This window comes from Ambystoma mexicanum, chromosome 9 (genome assembly GCF_040938575.1).
Source record: "Ambystoma mexicanum isolate Mex_15411 chromosome 9, UKY_AmexF1_1, whole genome shotgun sequence".
Lineage (NCBI taxonomy): Eukaryota > Metazoa > Chordata > Amphibia > Caudata > Ambystomatidae > Ambystoma > Ambystoma mexicanum.
In genome coordinates, this window is record NC_090931.1 from 514246595 (window position 1) to 514267411 (window position 20817).

The 20817-nt window shown below is 51.8% G+C and overlaps 1 protein-coding gene across 4 annotated transcripts in view; it reads left to right on the forward strand.

Annotated features, from left to right (window-relative positions):
• CLUH (clustered mitochondria homolog) overlaps positions 1–20817 on the forward strand; it is a 2231193-nt gene that overhangs the window by 1405069 nt on the left and 805307 nt on the right. For all 4 annotated transcript variants that reach the window (XM_069615061.1, XM_069615063.1, XM_069615062.1 and 1 more), the window contains exon 13: positions 17600–17700. In XM_069615061.1, the coding sequence (XP_069471162.1) occupies positions 17600–17700 (101 nt within the window). The remainder of the gene's footprint in view (positions 1–17599; positions 17701–20817) is intronic.

Genomic DNA, 20817 nt, shown 5'->3' on the forward strand with positions numbered 1-20817 from the left:
ACTGACCTCTATATAAACCGACCCATCCTTCAGACCCCTTATCTTTATACGCCACAGGTCACCTGACGGAACCAAAACCTAAGAACATTCAAGAATACATGCTAAGCCTGACATCACACACGTTTTGACAAATACAATAGACTCATCATCTTACAGCCATAGTGGCTACTTCCTGTTATTGAGTCCTAAAACAACTTCCATTCCATTTGAGGGGCGTTTGACATCCACGCTCAGGACGACTTCCGCTAACTTGCGAGCAGTCCCATTGTACATTCTAGTTTTTTTCTCCAGCATGGGTTCTGGCATGCTCATGAATATTCCACGTCGTCAGGCTGGGAATCCTTGGTAAAAGGAAAACAGTTTCACTTTCACTTAAACTGTATTTCGCCCATAAAAAACAATCACTGTCCACTGGGTCCTACTGCCCCCATCCAATGACAGCCCCCTCCCTAAGTCCCTCCTCTGGCAGCCATCTTCATAATTTTACTGCATGCTTTAGTGTTGGGAGTCCTCGAGTTTGCTCTGCGAGCTACTTCTTCGCTTTTTCATGTTTTTTCACAGAAAAAGTTTCTATTTTGGTTCCAAAAGAGCCTTTGTGCTTTTCTCTCCATCTTCCGACAGCAGAGACCCGTTGGCGGTGAAGTTCAGTGCCCTTCAAGGGCGAAGATTGCCGAAGTTTCCAGAAGGCCATTGCGCCTACTTCACGCCCTCCGACCATGAAGGAGGAGGGAAGGTCCCTCTTCAAGTCCTGCACCAAGTGCGGGTTTTGAAATGTGTTTGTGGAGGACAAGCACCTGCAATGCCTCTACTGCCTGCATCCGGTCCACAAGTAAGGAGATTCCAAGATATACCGCAGATTCTCCAAGAAGACGACAAAGGACAGGCACAGTAGACTGGTTGCGTGCCTGAACGCCAAGGCCTCTGCCCTGTGCTCTGAGCAGGGGCATGCCTCACCCATGTCCTTTGAGGGCGCCTCATCTGTGGAGGCCCAAGATAAGGCTAAGCACCGGGTCCCACAGCAGACAGACAGGGCACGATCAAGATCACCTTCTGCCACCATTGCCAGCCGCCAATCAAGCTCTTCCTCCTCGTCCAACTAAACTTCGGAAGAAGGCAGAGAAGCCGCGGACGGAGTAGAAGGCCGAGCTGCCCAAGAAGGCCCAGACGGCACAGGATAAGTCTTCGTCGACGATAGAGCTGGTGGTGGCTGCTCTCTCGAAAGCTAAAGGGGATGACCCTGAGAAGGTAGCCCCCACAACACTGAACATATCCCTCCCTCCGAGACGTGAGGCCGCTGTGGTGATTTTGACAAGGTCTCCCGGCACACCAGAGGAGGGGATACCATCCCAGAACCTGCATCCAGCCCCTCAGGCTAGATAAAAGAGCGGGGGGGGGCAAGGAGGCCCTGGATCAGTCCCAGGCCATAGCCCAAGCTATTGAAATTTCGTCCACGGACGACAAGGACCTGGAGTCCTACACACGGTCCACAAGGACCCAGACGGATGGGGACAGATACGGCACGACGACGGATGATGAAGATATCATATGATCGCGCAGCGTGTCACCCCCCAGCCTAGTGCATCCCCACCGTACGAGGTGGGGTCATTCCATTCCATGATCACCAGAGCCTCCAAGCTGTTCCAGCTTGTGTCCAAAGAAACCAGGAAGGAAGGTTTCCTGTACCAGAGGCGCAAAGCCAAGAAAAAGACAATCATGGTGGTGCCCCTCCGAGCCGATATGAGGAAGTAGGACCTGGCACTGTAGAAAGAACCCTTGCATGGTTCCAGCCAAGCGGGATAGGCTGGAAAAGATGTACTGGGTCCTGGAATCCGCAACCAAGTGCCTGAGTTCGCAATCATCACCGGATTCGGTGGTTTCAGCGCCCACGAGGAAACGGTAATATAACCCGTCCTCATCGTATTCAGTCAGTCCGGACAGCGAGGGTAAGAAGATGGACGCCATGTCGAGGAAAGTGATCAACACTGTGGCGTCCACCATCAAGGCCTCCAACCCACTGGCGATCCAGGGAGCTGTGGTACAAGCTGGGCCCAATTTTGGAGTTCCTCCCAGACAAGAGGATGAAGGCGATTGCCCTCTTCCAGGAGGGAGAGGTAGTGTCGGATCACGCCATCACAGTGGCGCTAGACGTTGCTGCCACTGGGTTCCGGCAGATGGGGAACAGAGTCTGCCTAATTCACCAAGGCTGGATGAAGGCCACAAATTTCTGCCAGGAGGTCCAAACGAAGGTACTGGACATGCCTTTTGACAGAGAAAACCTTTTCGGGAAGGTCGTTGACGAGTCCGTACAGGCCATCAAGGCGGATGCAGAGACGGCACGGTACCTGGGCACCCTCCAGCAGCACCGCTCTTCCTTTTGCTCCTCCAGAGGAAAGTGGGGTAGGTCTTCGTAAGGTTTCTCCTCATACCGTCAGCCTTCCATATCTACGACCCAGATCGACAAACCCCTGGGTATTAAGCGCGTTATAAATAACCTATCGTATATGGTGGAGGACAGCACCGCAGGGCGCCAAAGCAAGCCTGAACTGGCCAGGACATCTGGCCCCCACCCGTGCACTCCAGTCGGAGGCTGGCTGACTAGGTTTGTCAGCGAGTGCGAAAAGATCACCACCGACAGATGGGTGCTGGACGCTCTCGCCCAAAGACATAGCCTGGAATTTCAGCACAGATATCCACGGATCCCTCTGGTGGCCCGTCATGAGCAGCACATACCTGAACTCCTGAAACAGGTATGGGCCATGCTGCCAAAAGGGGCGATGGAGCTAGTTCCCCAGCGACTCCGGGGCTCCGGAGTCTATTCCAGATACTCGTGGACAGAAATCAGACTGGTGGCTGGAGGCCCCTCCTAGACCTGCGACATCTGAACAAATACCTCAAGTTGCAAAAATTCAGGATGGTCACGTTGTAACATGTGCTCGGCAAGCTGGAAAAAGGAGACTTCTTGACGTCGCTGGAGCTGGAGGACGCCTACTTCGACGTCCCCATTCACAGGAACACTGAACATTTCTATGCTTTGTAGGGCAGGGACAGCACTACCAGTTCAAGGCCCTGCCTTTTGGCTTGAAGTCGGCCCCCAAAGAGTTCACAAAGTGCCTGACACCGGTGGCAGCCCATCTGCGTCTATGGGTTATACACGTATACCCTTACCTCGATGACTGGCTCATCTGGGCCCGCTCGTGAGAGTTGGCCGTTGGACACACGGAGGCGGCCGTAAAGCTGATGACGGATCTAGGATTCTCCATCAATTATCCAAAGTCCTGCTTGACAGCATCGCAGAACGCGCTGTTCCTGGGAGCCAGACTCAATACAGGGTCCTTCACAAAGCTGTACTGCGTCGACAGGGATTCCACGGAGGAGTCCAGAGTCGGCCAAGCAGTGCTACGCAACCAGTTAGCTGGAGGTGAGTCTGTTCCAGAGGTAAGGGTAAATTGCTTCTGTTGAGCCTTGTCACCTCCCGTGGTTGTGTAATGTTGTACTGCTGTATATTGGTTATTCATGAACATGTGAATCAATGCCAGACCCTGATGCTGGGGAAGGAACACGTTACTTACCCTTAGCTGTTGTTCTCCAGCATGGGTCTGACATGGATTCACATGTGAACCCTCCCTCCGTCCCCTCTGCTGCTCTTCTTGGTCATACGGCCACTTTGCGTGCTTACAAATCTGAAGATGGCTGCCATAGGAGGGGCTTAGGGAGAGTGCTGTCATTGGATGAGTGCAGTTTGACCCAGAGGACAGTGATTGGTATAATGAAGAAATACAGTTTGAAAGTGAAACTGTTTTTCTTTTACTGAGGATTCCCAGCCTGATTGGTAATGTTCATGAACATGTTATTCCATGGCAGACCCATGCTGGAGAACAATAGTTACAGGTAAGTAACTTGCTCCTTATTGGACATTTGTATTGCCCCTATACACAAGTGTTTCCAGACGCCACAAGACAAGATGGGGGTTGCAGGGGGCATGGGAATCACAAAAGTAGAACAAAAAACTGTTAGATTGGCCTTTTGACAATCCTACTGTGCAAGTGCTTGACAAGGTAGTAAATGCAAGCCGTCGATTGAGATGTGCAGTGGAGTGCCCCCCGGGAGGGGGTGGAGAAATGATGGGTGGGCCAAGTTGGCAAGTGCCAGTGGAAAGGGGGAAAAGGGAGGACCAAGTTGGGCTAGTCCAGGAAAGGGAGCCCGATGGCAAGTGCTGGCAAAGAATGCTGGGGGGACTGGTAGGAGGTGGTATGCCCCTGTATGACTGAAGGGACCTGACCCAATCGCAGTAGCAGAGGGAGAGTTTGCACGGGAGGGAAGGAAGAGCAGAAAAGTAAAGTCTTGAGAAGTTTCCAGAATTTCAGAAGATCCGGCTCAAGTCTGAGGGGGAGAGGGTGGCCGTACAGAGGGAGGAGTCAGCTGAGAAAAAGGATCTCGTGCCCACTCTCTGCTTGGAGAAACGTTTGTCCCGCAACAAGTTGGCCCCAGATATCCTTGCAAAGGGTCTTGAATTTGATACTTGCGGTCACCAGGGCCAATGGAGATATTTTAGGGCTGGAGAGATGCAGTCCCTGGTTCAGACTAGTTTAGGCATTCTCGCTAAACAACACATTTCCGTTTGCCTCAGAGCGCATGCTCAATTAGGTCCATGAAAGAAACCAGCAGTATCAGAGTAAACGGGACTTTCTAAAGTCTGCTAGGAAAATAAACCTAATGGGATTGGGGTTGTGATGTGATAGGGTTTGGGAAATGTGTATTTAATTTGTGAATACATTATTCTATATTTCTTTTAGTTTTATTATGCATTTATTTTATTTCCAGCAAACTTTCTCACAACCTATACCACCATCTTACATACCATAGCGGAATCCTAGCACCACAGCAACACTAGTCTCCCTTTCAAATACAAATTCCTCTATGCTCTCGAAACTGACCACCGTACAGAGCACTGACTCCTTTCCTGTCTGTACACATTAGCACAACAACAAAGCTATCTTGCATTTTCCCCTCTTTCCCCACAAATCTCACCTTACTTTCATATCCACCAGAGCCCCTGCATACCATGCAAATTGCAGCTGAGTGAGGTATAAATTCTACTAACGTCGGGCTATGAGCCTGATGCAATAACCAGGACCAATGTGCATCGCGAGGGACGGGAGACTGACCTTTTTCCCCAGAACAATCTTCTTCCCCTTTAAATTTAGAGATGCTCGGGGGCGCTGCCGTGGGAGCATGCACTCGCCTGACTCCCCCCACCGGCGCCACTCCTCAGTTCCCTTTTCGGCATCAATGAGAATGGTCCGAATTCACCAGCACCCTTGGGTTTGGCTTCGGCCATGTTAATACCACGCGCTCTTCCCCGGAAATTCTTCTATCTTTGTCTTTTTCTTTTCAATTAGGTACTTGGTCCTCCGACACCACACTCCTGCCCGGCGCATGTTGATTTCAGGGGGCTTCAGCAGGTGTCCAACCTGCAAGGGACTCTTCCCTACATCCGACCCCCATGGCCTTTGCCTCCGCTGCCTTGGCCCTGATCACGGCTGGGAAGGTTGTTCCACGTGGGACGCACTGACTCCATGTGCACTGAAGAACAGGCTAGCTAGGTGGAGGGAGCTCTTCCTAAGTCGCCTCCGGAGGACCTAAAGGACTTCAACAAACATCACTGGAGGCCGAAGGAAAGGTCTCTATTTACCATTGCACCCCGTAAAGGCGACTCCTTCCCAACAAAGCGACCGACCGGAAGGAACCTTTTGGATTCTAGCACCAGCTCACGTACCAAGGCTAGTCCAGCTACCGGCCTCATGGGCAAGGGGTCTCCGGATCTTTCTGGTGTCAGTGCTGAGGGACCGCAAAGTCCTTATACCAGGGTTACTCTCGAGGGGCAACGCCCTAGTACCAGCATCATGTCCGAGGGGGGGTGCCTTCTCGCAGCACTACTGGCAGCTCTGACGAGGGCAGTACATCTTCCAGGTCATGGCCTGCGGTGCGGGATAGGCCTTATGTTCCAACACCAAGCGTCTTGGACATGGCTGTTCCAGCGAGCCATGCACCACGACTTCGGCACGTGGCATGCAGCTCGACAAAATGGTTGCCACGCCAGACAAGATGGCCACTCGTCCGATACCCCCTCTGGCAGAGCGGGTGGAGGAAAGAGTCACAAGGTGGGACTGGGGTCAACCTGGTGCGTGGCCTACAGTTTATCCATCAGCAGTGCAGGTTTCCCCTGCACCCCAGGCAGTGTGTGCCCCGGCCCCAGCTGCCGTTAGCCACTCCGTCAATTTCACCTGCCACCTATACAGCCTCCGAAGACGATTTCTTCTAAAGGTTCCTAGGGCGGATGCGAACTCCCGAGATGCGGAACATCCTTCAGGATGCCATCAGGGATATGCTCCCCCAGGTCACCCCACTGGCCCCACTGTCGCCCATAGTCATTCCTCCTATTGCTCCAGTGCCACAGGCCCCAGAGCAGCCACCGCTTCCCCAGGGGGCTCCTCCGATTCTGGCTTCCCTGCCTCCCACAGTAGAGGTGGTTCCACACCAGCCTCCGCAGCAGCCACCGGCTCCGGTCTCCACACTGCAGCCCACGGCGCCCAGCACTCCTCCACCAGTCGCAGACCCGCTGAGCGATCTGGTTGACACTGACGAGGAGGAGGACCCCAACACGCCATCTTCAGCCAGGGCATTCCACGAACGCCTTGCACGTTTAGCAGAATATTTGCCTGAGGTAGAGCAGCCCAAGGAGGGGGTCTTGGCAGAAGTCCTCACCCTAAGACCCCCTACCAAAATGGGGATCCCGATACAGAAGGACAGAGTTGCCCTGGCCAAGAAGGGATGGCTCAAGCCGCACTCGGCCCAACCTGTCAATCGAAGACAAGTATAGGCAGATGGAGGGGGATACACTCTTGCTTTTGGTGTATCCTCAACCGCACTCTTCCGAGATCACTGCTGCGTCATTCTATTATAAGCCTCAGTCGTCCTCGGCCACCTGGTCCTCGACGCTGCTAGGCAAGGAGGAAAAGATCTTGGAGGCTTACGGAAAAAAGCTGTACTCCAACGCCTCCTTGCACATCTGTCAAGCCAACGCGGATGCCATGCTGGCAGCCGTTAACCAAAGGCTCTGGTGAGAAATTGCAGACTTCCTCCCAGAACATCGGGCACAGAGCCAAGCGCGCTTCAAGGCGGGCCTAGGAGAAGCCAGGCTGGTAGCACAGGACATCATGAAGTCCACCGTAGCCCACATCGATACCTCTGCCCGGCCATCTGCATTACCACGTGTTAGGCAGAATCCTGTGCAGTGCCCTTAGGGACCACTAGACACAATTAAGACTACAGGTGGCAATACAAGTTTTACCTTTGGTACAAGCCTGTACTACTATGTTAAAGTGGTAGCAGTAGCGGAGCAGCCAGGCTTATCTCAAGAGTATATGAGCAGTAGCAGAGATTACACAAAGGGACCACAAATACTGTGACTCAAGCAAACACTGACTCAAGGTTTCAGGTAAAAAAATATAAGTACATTTATTTTTAAACCATTTGATAGCAACACGACACTTCTATTAATTCAAAAACCACATGTAAAATACACTACAGCTAACCAATTCACTTTGTACGGTATTTATCAGGGTAAGTACCCTGTGTTTGAATGGACCAGTGTTATGAAACAAGACACGTTACCGTAAATACGATTGCGATCACTTTTTGACAGTTCGGTCTACTAGATGAACGTGTAGCAGCGGCACGAAATGCTACCGGGGCAAAAACACACTTAGCACCCGAGATACCCAGAGCGAGTTGGGGGCAACAATCACAGGCAATATATTGGTTAGGCAGACAGAATCAAAGAACACACATAGACAGGAATCCAAGAGTCAAAGGGCCGGAGCCAAAGTCAAGTGACACCGGGTGCCTGTTCTCGAGGATCAGACAGTCGATAGTTCACGATTCAACGCAGCCAAGAGTACTTTGATATTGTCAATGTTCGGAAGCAAAAGTTATAAGAAGGAGGAAAAAGTAAGGACAAGCCTTAAAAGAAGAGAAATAGGGATTCACCCAAATTCCTCAAGCAGGACACAGTACCTTTCTCAAAGAACAAAGCTGGTGCCACGGCAGTTGTTTCTGGGAGTTTCCTGCAGACCCACGATTCCTGGAGCTTCGGCACGAAGGATGACGATAAGGGGATCTGCACCACACAGGGATGAGGCCGGAAGCAGCGACAATGAATAAAAGGGTGCGCTCCTTAAAAACAGGAGAGGCTCTTCAGGTGGCTATCCGGACCACTGCAGCAGTGTACAGCGATTTCGACCACAAAGGGATTCCTCTGACTGAAGAAGACAAGCTGGTTATCCCCACCAGGCTCAAGGGAAGAAGACTCCAGACTGGATCTTCTCTTAGTCGTTGAAGGGTAGATAGCTCAGGACTGCAGCAGGGCTTCACCGGTACGGGATAGTTGCAGGAGTCGACCTCTCCTCCGCTTCTCTTTGGTACCTTGTAGTTCCAGTGGCGACTCTGAGTTCCAGCCCAAGAGACCTGCCTTTTATGCGACAATCCCCCATTCACACAGCCTGGCTGTCAATCACACAGCAGGGGGGTTGTCCAGCCCAGACAGCCACCTCGGCCAATCATGAAAAAGTGTGACTTGGGTTTCCTAGGATACCCCATGCAGGGGGTGACTACACCCCTCCCTCACATTCAGCCCACCTAGACACCCAGGCGCCTAGAGGAGGGCTTCTTGGCAGAAGTCCGCCAAAAGACAGTGAACAAAGAAGGCAAACCTGGTTTGCCGTGCAAAGTAAAACACAAGAAGGAGTTTAACAAAAAGTAATGGCGAATAAACCGCACCGGAGCCAAAGAAAAAGTATTTGGTCAAGCAGGTTTAAGTTTGAGGCTAATACAATAGCCTACAATACTACCACGTTTATATAAGATAACCGCGGTAGAAAAGTTTAGGGTAAATACCACTGCCACCAGCCAATTCTAAATGTTAACAGAGCAAAGCAATGCTCTAAGAGGTACAGATAAAAAAAGGGCTAAGAGTTAACCCTTCCAGTACTCCATGTAAGATGGCAACTTTACTCTTTTCTGGGGGACAGTAGTCATCCTCAGAAATTGAGTCGGTGGGAAGTCTGAACGACATCCCTTTGTCACTGCACTGAAGGTGCTGGGTAACACACAAAAAGAAGGGGGCCACTGAAGTGGTGTACTCCAGAGCCCACAATCCTAAAAACAGGAAAAAGACACATAGCAAAACATGGGTAAGAGTGGTGAAAAAGCTTACACTCTTACCAAGTAGAAAGAAATAACTAAAGAGATCCAGCAAAGCTGCTGAGGGACTCACTAGGTAAGGGAGATTAGCCATGAAATGAGAATTCTCCCTAACACCACGGACATGAGATGGCGGCCTGGTTCCGGGCTACTAAGGTTAATCCTGATGTACAAGAATGTATATTGGACCTTCCATTTGAGGGTAGTGACCTCTTCCACTCCACCACGGATGAGGAATTAGATAAAAAGAACAGCTCGCAAACCGCAAAGTATTTATCTATTCTTACGAAAGCCAAACCCAAGGCCTACACCCGGTGGCAGCAACGCTCTGACAAGGGGTGGGTGTTTGGCGGGTTCCGGAGTTTCCAAGAACAAAGGTCCAGGCAACCTGACCGTTCACCCAGTCAGCACCGGAAGAAACAACAAAAGTGGGGGCAAGTTTTTTTTTCCAATCCCCCTCCTGCGCAACAGCCTCATAAGGAAAGAAGGCATGACACGCTCTTTCGGGTCCCTGTGTCTCCGGTGTGCGGCTGGCTTGCCTTTCACATGCAATTTTGCCACCAGAATTTTTAGGACCCCTGGATCCTCTCTGTAGTCTCCACGGGTACTTCCTACCAGTACCTTCCTCTACTCCCTCCTCCCCTCCTCTCCCACAGATTGGGACAACAGCTCTGCTGGCGGAGATACGGTCACTCGTCGAGAGCCAGGCAGTTGAAGAAGTCCCAGCCTCCCAGCGAAGATTGGGCTTGTATTTTCGCCATACCGAAGAGCCACCAGGCTGGCCTGAGAGTTGTATTGGACCTTTCCACCCTCAATCTCTGCCTCCCTCTGCAAAAATTCAAGATCTTTACGCCAGCTCTTATTGCAGAAATACTTCACAGGGGATACTGGATGTGTTACCTGGATCTGAAGGACGCTTATCTACACGTCCCGATTTGACAGCTGCTTTGTTCCTTACTGCGCTTCAGGATCATGGGCTGCGATTTCCAATACAAGGTGCTGCCCTTTGGCCTCAACTCAGCACCAAGGGTACTTACCAGGTTAATGAATCTAGTGGCAGCCCTCCGCCAGTTGCAAGGCCACCATGTCTACACATACCTGGACGTCTGGTTCATCCCGGCCGCATGTCCGGAAGCGGTTCACCATGCCGCCTTCGCTTTGATGAACACGCTCCACGACATGGGGTTCACTATCAATCTCAAGAAGTCTCAGCAGCAGCCCTCGCAGAGCCTTACCTCCTTTGGCCTTATCTTGGACACAAGCTCCGTGAGAGTCTTACCCTCAGAGGACAAGATTGCGGCCATCAAGAGAGCCACAGTTCACTTCCTCTCCAGGCCTGTGACCTCGGCCTGGTGGTACCAACACCTATTGGGTTTTCTGGCAGCGGTCCTGTTGGCCGTACTCCACGCAAGACTCGGGATGAGGAGATTTCAGCTGCACTTCGCAGCCTCATGGAATCAGGAGAAGGGCTCCCAAGCGGAGCCAGTCAACATTCCTTCCTTTCTCCACTCAGATCTCCAGTGGTGGTCCGCGGACTACAATCTGCGGCAGCGCAAGCTCTTCTGACAGCGGGCCCCTCGGCTCACAGTTACTACGGACTCTTCCCTAGCGAGCTGGGGAGCCACCTTGGACAACCATGTCGTCCATGAAGTCTGGACTCGGCAGGAGTGCAACATCAATTGGCTGGAATTGAAGGCCATATGGCTGGTTCTCAAGGCCTTTCTCCCTTGTCTCTTATCAAGGGCAAGTCAGTTATTATCCAGACAGACAACTCCACCACCATGTACTATGTCAACAAGCAGGGGGGTTCCAGATCCGCTCTGCTGTGCAACCTAGCAGTCAGCATGTGGGAATGGGCTCTTGAGAACATCTACCTACCTCATGGTTGTTCACCTCCTGGGGGAATCCAACCTGGAAGCGGACAGGCTCAGCAGACTGGGGCCGGACAATTACGAGTGGCAATTGAACAACCTGGTACTGAAGGAGATCTTCCTCAGGTGGGGGCATCCCCAGGTGGCTCCATTTGCCTCCTGCGACAACAGGAAATACCAGTAGTACGCCTCCTGGCAGGGGAAGGGCTCCGGCTCCCTGGGCGACGCATTCCAGATACAATGGAACGACATGACGGCATACGCCTTCCCGCCCACACCCCTGGTCCACGGGGTGTTCTGCAAAATAAAAGAATCCTGGCACCTCAGCATCATTTTGATAGCTCCATGGTGGCCGGCGAGACCGTGGTTCTCCGAGCTACTTAGCCTGTCGGACAGACCACCCATTCACCTACCTCTGGGCCCAGCATTTCTCCTGGCCCAGCAGGGGTCAGGGTACGCTACTCTGCTCCTCACAAACTTTCCTTCGCAGCGTGGTTCCTGAGCAAGTCACGCTGAAACACTTGAGCCTATAACCTAGAGATCATCCAGGGCGCTAGAAGCAAGGCTTCTAGGAGCCAATATAAGAGTAAATGGTCAAGATTATGTAATTGATCCGACTCTAGGGAGATCAACCCTCTTAGGTGCACCTTGGATGACGTGCTCTCCTTTTCGGTACACCTCGCCGAATCCGGCGTACAGGTGGATACATGCTGCACTTATCTGGCAGCCGTAAGGGCTTACAGGAGTTTGGAGGCGGGCCTCTTCTCCTCCATCTCGGTGGTCAAGCGACTTCTGGAAGGCCTCCACAGGCTTTACCCGCCTATAAAGAAACCACACCCGGTGTGGGACCTTAATGTGGTGTTGGGTGTCTTGGCGCACAAACCTTTTGAGCCATTGGCATCTGCAGACATCAGGCTGGTCACCATAAAGACAGCTCTGCTTGTGGGCCTCACCTCAGCGCGCAGAGTCAGCGAGATCCAGGCTCTGGTGGCTTCAGAGCCCTACACCACCTTTCACATGGACCACCACCTTTCACAAGGACAAGGTCATCCTGCAAACACTCTGTGTTCCTTCGCAAGATGATCTCCTTCCATCTGAACGAATAAATGGTCTTACCCACTTTCTTCGCCGACCCCAAGGATGAGCCTCGGAGGGTCTGCATCGCCTGGATGTCAAACGCGTGCTGAAATATTGCCTGGACAGGACCAAGGACTTACGCAAGTCGGACACCTTGTTTGTCACTTTCAGTGGGTCAAGGCCCGCGTATCAGGCCTCCAAGGCCTCCATAGCAAGTTGGATGGTCGCGGCCATCAAGGAGGCCTATGAGGGGCAGCAAAAACCAGTGTCAGCTAACTTAAATGCCCATGCGGTCAGAGCCAAGGCCAAGGCTATCGCGTTCCAGCGGCATGTGCCGTGGTAGGTCATCAGCAGGGCGGCTACCTGGGCTACCCCTTCGGCTGTCTGTAAGCACTACTTTTTGGAGGCCGCCTCTAGGTCAGACACTGTGTTCAGACAGGCGGTTCTAAGAAACCTGTTTTTCTTAACCCTTTAAGTGCCATGGGTATTTCTCCCCAGTGCTAGGGCCTTTTTTGGTGATTTCAGTATGTGGCCATTCAATGGCTTGTAGCTTTTTTGTTACATAAGAGATATCGGCCAAATTTGGCTCCTTTTTTCCCCACATGTAGGCGGTCGTAACGCCACCCAGGAATCCTAGGTTGCTGTAGGGGGGGGTGAGAGAAAATAACCAAAAAGGGGGAAAATGTTGGGTTTTTTCAAAAAATGCCAATAAACTGATGTACAAAGAAGCCTGTGGTTTTTTTCCTTGTAAGAGCTACGAATGAATGGTTTGCTGTGCTGGATTCCCCAATTTCCTGGCTTTCAGGAACAGGTTGAGTGGAACTGGAAAAAAATGATTTTGATGTGGTTATCAACCGTTTTGTGAGAGGTAGTCGATTTTGGCTTTTTTTGCCAATTGGACATGCATGCATGGACGGAATGGAAGAAAAGGGTAGGAAAGCCCATTTGGAGGACGGAAAGGCATATATTTCTGAAAAGTAGACAAAATTCGGTATGGCAATGGCTTCCACCACAAAAGGTGGGGCAGGACCCCCAATGCATGGGGCAGTAGGGTTTGGGCACCCTGGGGACAATAATGTGGCCATCTGCGCCAAGCTAAGTTGGGTAAAAAAAAAAATACAAAATCGTAGGCTTCTTTTTAGGGGGGGGGGGGTGAGGGCCATCCTAAATTGGCAGCAAATTTTCTTTACTGCAACGGGGGGTGGCACTCACCCCCCCACCCCAAATGGAGGGCCCCACCTCATGCAACCCTCCCTGGGGGCATATATCTGCTCCTAGGAAGGGGCATCTGACCCCACGGAGGGATGCATGAGGTCGGGACCCCCTTATCTGACACCAGGGAGGGATGCATGCGGTGGGTCCCTCCATTTGGGCTGGGGGGGGAGAGACCCACCCCCCGTTACAGTAGAACATTTGCCGGCAATGTAGGGTGCCCCTCAGCCCCCCCTAAAAAGCAGCCTACAATTTTGTATTATTTTCTTTGTTTACCTAACTTCGCTTGGCGCAGATAGCTACATTAGTGTGCCAATCTGCCCCAGGGTGCCCAAACCCTACTGCCCCATCTATTGGGGGGCCTGTCCCACCATTTGTGGTGGCCCTCTCCTCACCCACCCCGAACGTGGGGGGGAGTGCACATCATGCTGCCCTTCCTAGGAGGCTCAGGGAGGGCTGCATGAGGTGTCCCCCCACCCCAGTCATTTGGGGTAGGGGGGGAGAGGGCCACCACAAAAGGTGTGGCAGGACCCCCAATAGATGGGGCAGTAGGGTTTGGGCACCCTGGGGGCAGATTGGCACACTAATGTGGCCATCTGCGCCAAGCGAACATGGGTAAACAAAAAAAAATACAAAATCGTAGGCTGCTTTTTAGGGGGGCCTGAGGGGCACCCTAAATTGGCCGAAAATGTTGTACTGCAATGGGGGGTGGCACTCTCCTCCCCCCACCCCAAATGGAGGGACCCACCTCATGCATCCCTCCCTGGCGTCAGATAGGGGAGGCCCCACCTCATGCATTCCTCCCTGGGGTCAGATGCCCCTTCCTAGGAGCGGATATCTGCACCCAGGGAGGGTTGTACGAGGTGGGGCCCTCCATTTGGGGTGGGGGGGTGAGTGCCACCCCCCGTTGCAGTACAACATTCGCTGCCAATTTAGGTTGGCCCTCAGCCCCCCCTAAAATATAGCCTACGATTTTGTATTATTTTTTGAGGGGCACCCTACATTGCCGGCAAATGTTCTACTGGAAAGGGGGGTGGCCCTCTCCCCCCCACCCCAAATGGATGGCCCCACCTCATGCATACCTCCCTGGCATCAGATAGGGGGGGCCCCACCTCATGCATCCTTCCCTGGGGTCAGATGCCCCTTCCTAGGAGCAGATATCTGCCCCCAGGGAGTGTTACAAGGGGTGCCCCACTTTCTACTTCGGTTGGGGGGGGGCTCCCCCCCTTTCAGTCAGTAAAAAATCCATGGTGGCTAGTGGCCCCCCACTGCTACCCCCACCCCATTTTCCCATCATTTCATTTTTTTTTTACATTCCATGGGGGCAGATGGTCATCCATCTGCCCCAGGGTTCACATGCTTGTGCCCCCATGCTTTGGGGGCCGGGAGGGGGGAGAGGGCTGCTTACTTGAAGCAGCCCCCTCCCCCCCCAACTCACAAACGGATCCATCGTGGTCCAGTGGGTTGCTGCTCACGGATCGAGCGCTCTGCGCCGATCCGTGACCAGCAATGCCTCATGTAGATGGTGTTGTAGATGGTGTCCTTGGAAAGGGGAGATCCCCCCTTTCCAAGGACACCACTTTTTGCCATATCCCTGGTGGTCTAGTGGGCCCCAGGGCCACAAACCGCCTCCCACCTTCCCTCGATTATTTATTATTATTTTTTTTCTTTTTCTTTTTCTCCTGTTCACCCTTGGGGGCAGTGATCTTCTGCTCCCAGGGGTCTCTGGCGCTGTGGCCCCATGCTTTGGGGCCATGGGGGGGCCCCCCTCCCCCGCGTCACAAACAGTCCTGTATTGATCCGGTGACATTGCTGCCTGTGTATCGCGCACCCTGCGCCCGATCCGCGGCCAGCAATGCCACACAATGGGTATCGTTGTAAAGGGGAGAATCTCCCCTTTCCAACGATACCCGCCACGATCTCCGGCTTGAAATACAGCCGGAGATCTACGCGGAGAAAGAAGGGCACTCACCTTCTTTCTTCACTGCAGCAGCCGAAAATGGCTGCTGCAGTGATTTTACTTTCAATTTCTCACCGACGTGCTTTACGCACGCCGACGTGCAACTGAAGGTAATCCAGCCCCCTTGCAGTGAGGGGGGAACTCCCCCTCAGATAGCCCGGGGGTTGGATTACAGTTTTGCTCGATCCCTGCGTTGCAGGGATCGAGCAAAACAGAGTGCCAAAACCGACGAGCCGGCTCGTCGGTGGCAACCTGGAGCGGTTGTCACGATGCCTACCCCCAGACATCCGGAACAGGTCCATCTGTCCAGGGAACAGGCACCCAAGAAGACACAAGAATTCCCAAAACCCCCGCCTAGGGGCTATATGGATTCAGTCCTGGCGCCATAGGCGCAGGCTCATATTGCCAACTTTAAACTATGCGGGTCATCCTGCAAAGAACTCATGTACAGGCCATCATGAGGCCATGAAGGGACTACTTTCCTTTAGGAACTATTTTACTGCTTGGGTGTGGTACTGGAACTTCTTACCTGGGAACTACTTTTTTTGATGCTATTTAAACCACGCCCGAAGAGCAGCACATGCTTCGCGTTATTCTGCATCTTAGCAGCGTAACGCTCACCGTGTCTGCAGTCCAGCAACCAGTCTACAGCCACACCCGTCTTGTGTCCGGAGCCGATCCTAGAGAAAAGAAGAAGAGAAGGTTGGAACAAGGAGATTTCCATTTGGTCATCATCTTTTCCTGGAGCAGCCGCACCTATGGATAAAGGAGAAAGACATTAAAATAAACTGCGTCGCTTTGCCAGCTGCAGCGCCGTGCCATACTCGCCTGTTTTCGGAGCATCTCTACGACCCGGCGCAACACCCGTTGAATCGCCGCCCGAAACATCAGCATCTGAAAAGACAAGAACAAACAAAAGGTGAGCGGGGTTCCGCCAAAAACATTATTTTACTTACCGCTAGATACTTACTCAGAATTTTACCGCTCGAGGCAGCGCTGGTCACCATCCTACGTTAGACATTTTTGGCAAGGCACCTGCAAAGAAGATGGAGAACTATTGGTTAATAGTATATATAGCAAAAAAGGAATGTAAACACCGTACAATATACCCACAGAGATGACAAACACTAGGAATCAAATATTCCCAAATATACTTATTCATACATAAATGTATTTAATTATAACACTCTTAAAATGATCACATTACATAAAATTCATAGTTGAAAACACAATATATAAAAAACATCAAAAGACTGTACTTTACAACACACATGAAAATCCCAAAAATGGGTTGATTCTGTTGATTTTAAATTGACTCCGTGTGAAACTCCACACTGGAGTGATTTCTCTTTTGACTCGGTTTTATTGGTACTTGCTCAGTAACCCAAGGCCCGCGTATCAGGTATACATCCCACCATCCTCCCCCCTTATAATACTGGTATCATCAGGCAGTGCTGAGTATTGTCGATGCTCGCACGCCTCTAAATTTAAAGGGGAAGCAGATTTTTCTGGTGAAAAAGGCTCTGTCTCCCGTCCCTCGCGAGGGACGCCCATACAGTATGGAGGAAAGGGGACTATGGACTAAGAGTACGTTAGTCACTACAGTGAGTAACTATTCATTTTTCAAATAGGATTGGAAGGAGTTGCACCAACTCATGTTTATTGTGACTGTTCATGTTGCTTATGGCTTCTACACCTCATCTCAGGAATGGTATCAAGTGAGGGTTGGTCTTGGGTGAAAATCGTGTTATTTTGTCTACAATGACAGTATGGGCCTCATTACGAGTTTGGAGGTAGCCAGGCCCTTAATAAGGGCCTGGCTTCCTCCAAACTCGGGTCCGTGGTCCCTGAATGGGGAAATACCGGGCTATTCCGACTTTGGAGGGCCCGGTATTTCCCCATTCAGGGTACCCGGACCATCCCCATAGGGCTCAAAGGGAATGGGGAGGGCGCTAACAGGCCCGTTAATAACGGACCCGTTGTTGGCTCCCTGGTCCCCTCGCGGGAACCGCAAAGGACATCAGGTCTGACCAGACGTCAAGAGCGGGTCCCGCAAGGGAACCTCCTAATCGGTTTAATGGCACCAGCACCTTTACCGGCACCGTTAAACCCATTCCGCCTGGGTCGTAATGAGGCCCTATGTCTTCATTGGTGTTCTGATATAGGGAACCTGCTTATTGGTAATGATCCTAGATATTGCATTTGTTCACTTATACAGGAGTAAGATTTCCTCAGACCAGCGGAGAGGAGGTGCAGACTCAGAAACAGCTTTTAAAAGATGCTGCTGCTTTCTTGCTGTCCTGCCAGATTCCGTATTTGGTAAGGAACTGAAATTCTTCAATTCATTATTTTAGATAATATTTCTTGATCCAAATGATACACATTTATTACTAGCTAATGCTAATTGCAATTGGTTCTTCATTTCCTTCAAACATAATGGCTCACATAGTTAAGTTGATCCTTTTAAAAGAACGTTTTTTTCGTTTATGTACATTATGCAAATTGTTTTGAACCAGGAACCATCACATAGTCTATGTAAGCAGGTTCTGAAGAGTTGAGTCAAAAACTGAGTTTAACATTACACCAAGAAGGATAATGCCATTTTGAGCATACTCCTTAGCCCTGTCGCCTTTCCTCCACACTGTACAGGTGTCCCTTGTGAGGGATTGAACCTTTTATCCTGAAAATGTGCCTTTCCCTTTAAATTTGGATGCATGCAGGGGTGTGGCCCCGGGAGCATGCGCTCCCTTGACTCCGCCCACCGGCGCCACATCTCAGTCCTCTTTTCTGCGTCGACAGGATCAGACCGAATTCTCCAGCGCTTATGGTTAAGCCTCACGGCCTATAATTCCACGTGCCTTTCTCTCTAGTTTATTTGTTTTTGTCAATTTAACTTTTTTACAGTTACACCGTCCACAAGCGCCTCGCCCGTACCTGGCGCATGTCGGCCGCGGCAGGCTTCAGTAGGTGCCTGTCTTGCGACAGTTCATTTCCTACCTCGGATCCACAAGCCATCTGTCTCCGGTGCCTTGGGGAAGACCACGGATGGGACGGCTACTCGCCGTGTGACGCATTCACTCCCAAGTCCCTAAAGAACCGACTCGCAAGGGTGGAAGGAGCTGTTAGGCAGATCTCCTCCCAGCCATGTGGAGGACTACGTTAGAAGGAAGACCAAGAAGGTGAGTATACTGTTTTCCATAGCACAACGCAAGGGTGACCCCCTTCCCACGGAAGGGTGACCCCCTTCCCACGGAGGTCAACCAGTGAGAGGGGTCAGTCAGGTCATAGAAGCACTGATACCGAGTCTCCAGTAGCTACCGGCCTAACGGCTAAGGGATCCAAAGATTCTTCCGGACCTACAACCAAAGAGCCACCAGGCCTACGTCTTGTAAGCAGCACTGACGGCACTACCCACCATGGCCGAGGGTCAACAACCTACCAGGCAAGGCCCTGAATTGCAAACCGGACTAGAGCCTACGCGTTCCAGCAAACAGGCCGAGTCTACTATATATCAGACCGTGTTGGGCTCCATGCGCTACACAGAGGCCACATTCACACATGACTGGCTTAGTGCTGGCATGCAGCAGGGCTACATGACTCCGCCGGTGCAAACACTGGTGCAGTACCGCTGCAAGGACTGGTTCTTCGAACACTAATGCGGTCCGCGCAAATGGGTCACATCCTAAAGGGAATTATCCATCATCGCAGCGACCTCCGTGTATGCCAAACCCCAGGTCTCCTCCCCCAGCACTTCCACATCGGCTGTACTGGGCAAGGAGGCGAAAGTTCTTGAGGCCAATGGCAAGAAGGTCTATTCAAATGCAAGGCAAATGCTGATGCTATCCTCGTTGCAGTAAATCAAAGATTATGGCACAAGATCAGAGACTTCTTCCCAGACATTCTGGCCCACAAGCAGGCATCATTCAAGGCGGGATTGGCAGAGGCCAAGATAGTGGCACAAGACCTTTTGGAAGCCACAGTGACCCATATTGATGCTGCCAGCAGTGCTATATGCGTAGCAACGGACATGAGAACGGCCTGGCTAAAAGCCACAAGAATTCAACCCAGATGTCCAGTAAAGAATTCTGGATTTACCATTTGTAGGGGGAGATTTGTTTCACTCCCCCACGGACGAGGAGCTCGACAAAAAGAAAACAAGCTCCCAAACAGCCAAGTCAATGGCTGTCTTAACCAAGCCGGCAGCCAAAAGCTTTGGCCAGGGGCAACCTTGTACGGATGTAAACAAACATTTGGCAGATTTTGGGAGTACAAGAACGAAGGGCCTGGCAGCCAGACCAGTCCGCCAGCCAACACCGCCGGAAGCATCAAAAGACTACACAAGGGGTCCTTCCAGTTCCCCTCCCACACCCCAGCCTCAGAGGCAAAGAAACAATGACATACTGTGTCAGATCCGCAGCACTCCAGTGGGAGGCAGGTTAGCCCTCCACAGTCGTCCTGGCTGACAATGTTCTAAGACCCCTGGGTGGTGTCGGTGGTCTCACAGGGCTTCTGCCTCCCCATTGCGCCCCTGCACCTCCCCAGATCGGGACTCCATCACTCCTAGTGGAAATACGCTCACTCATAGTGCGGAAAGCAGTCAATGAGGTTCTAATCCCTCATCGCGGCTGGGTTTTTACTCCTGCATATTCGCTAGTCAGAAAAATAACCAGGCAGGCCTGCGAGTGGTCCTAGATCTACCCTTCTTCAACATTCATCTGCCCTTGCAGAAGTACTAGATGGTTGCGCCAGTTCTGATGGCGGAGTCACTGTGTGGGGGAGTCTGGAAGTGCTGCCTGGATCTAAGATGCATATCTAATGTCCCCATTTGGCAGCCCCATCGTTCGTTCCTTAGGTTTCGGGTCATGGGCCTGCATTTCCAATACAAGGTACTGCTGTTTAGCCAAAACTCAGCACCCAGGGTCTTCACGAGGCTTATGAACACTGTGGCAGCGCAACTCACGGAAGGCCTACATGTATATCCGTACCTCGAAGATTGGTTGGTCAGGTGGGAATCTCCGGGGCAGGTAAGGAACACAGCAGACATAGGCTCATGACCACTCTCTACAATCTGGGCTTCTCCATCAACTTCCAGAAGTTGCAGTTGCAGCCCATGCAAACCTTGGTGTTCCTGTGAGACAAACAACGGCAGGTGATATTTCCTACAGGGGAGAAAGTGGCTGCTTTCAAGGCAGCGGTGGGGCACTTCCACTGCAGAAAAGTCCCCACATCCTGGTGTGGTATCAACACCTGCTAGGCATAATGTCTGCATGCCTCTTGGCAGTGCCTTACACCAGGCTCGAAATGAGGAGAGTTCAGCTATACTTTTCTGACTCCTGGAATCAGGGGGGGGGGGGCTCAGTCAGCGGCAGTGGCCATACGGGCGGACCTGCACCAGGCTCTTGAGTGGTGAAGGCAGGATTCCAACCTCTGGCCGGG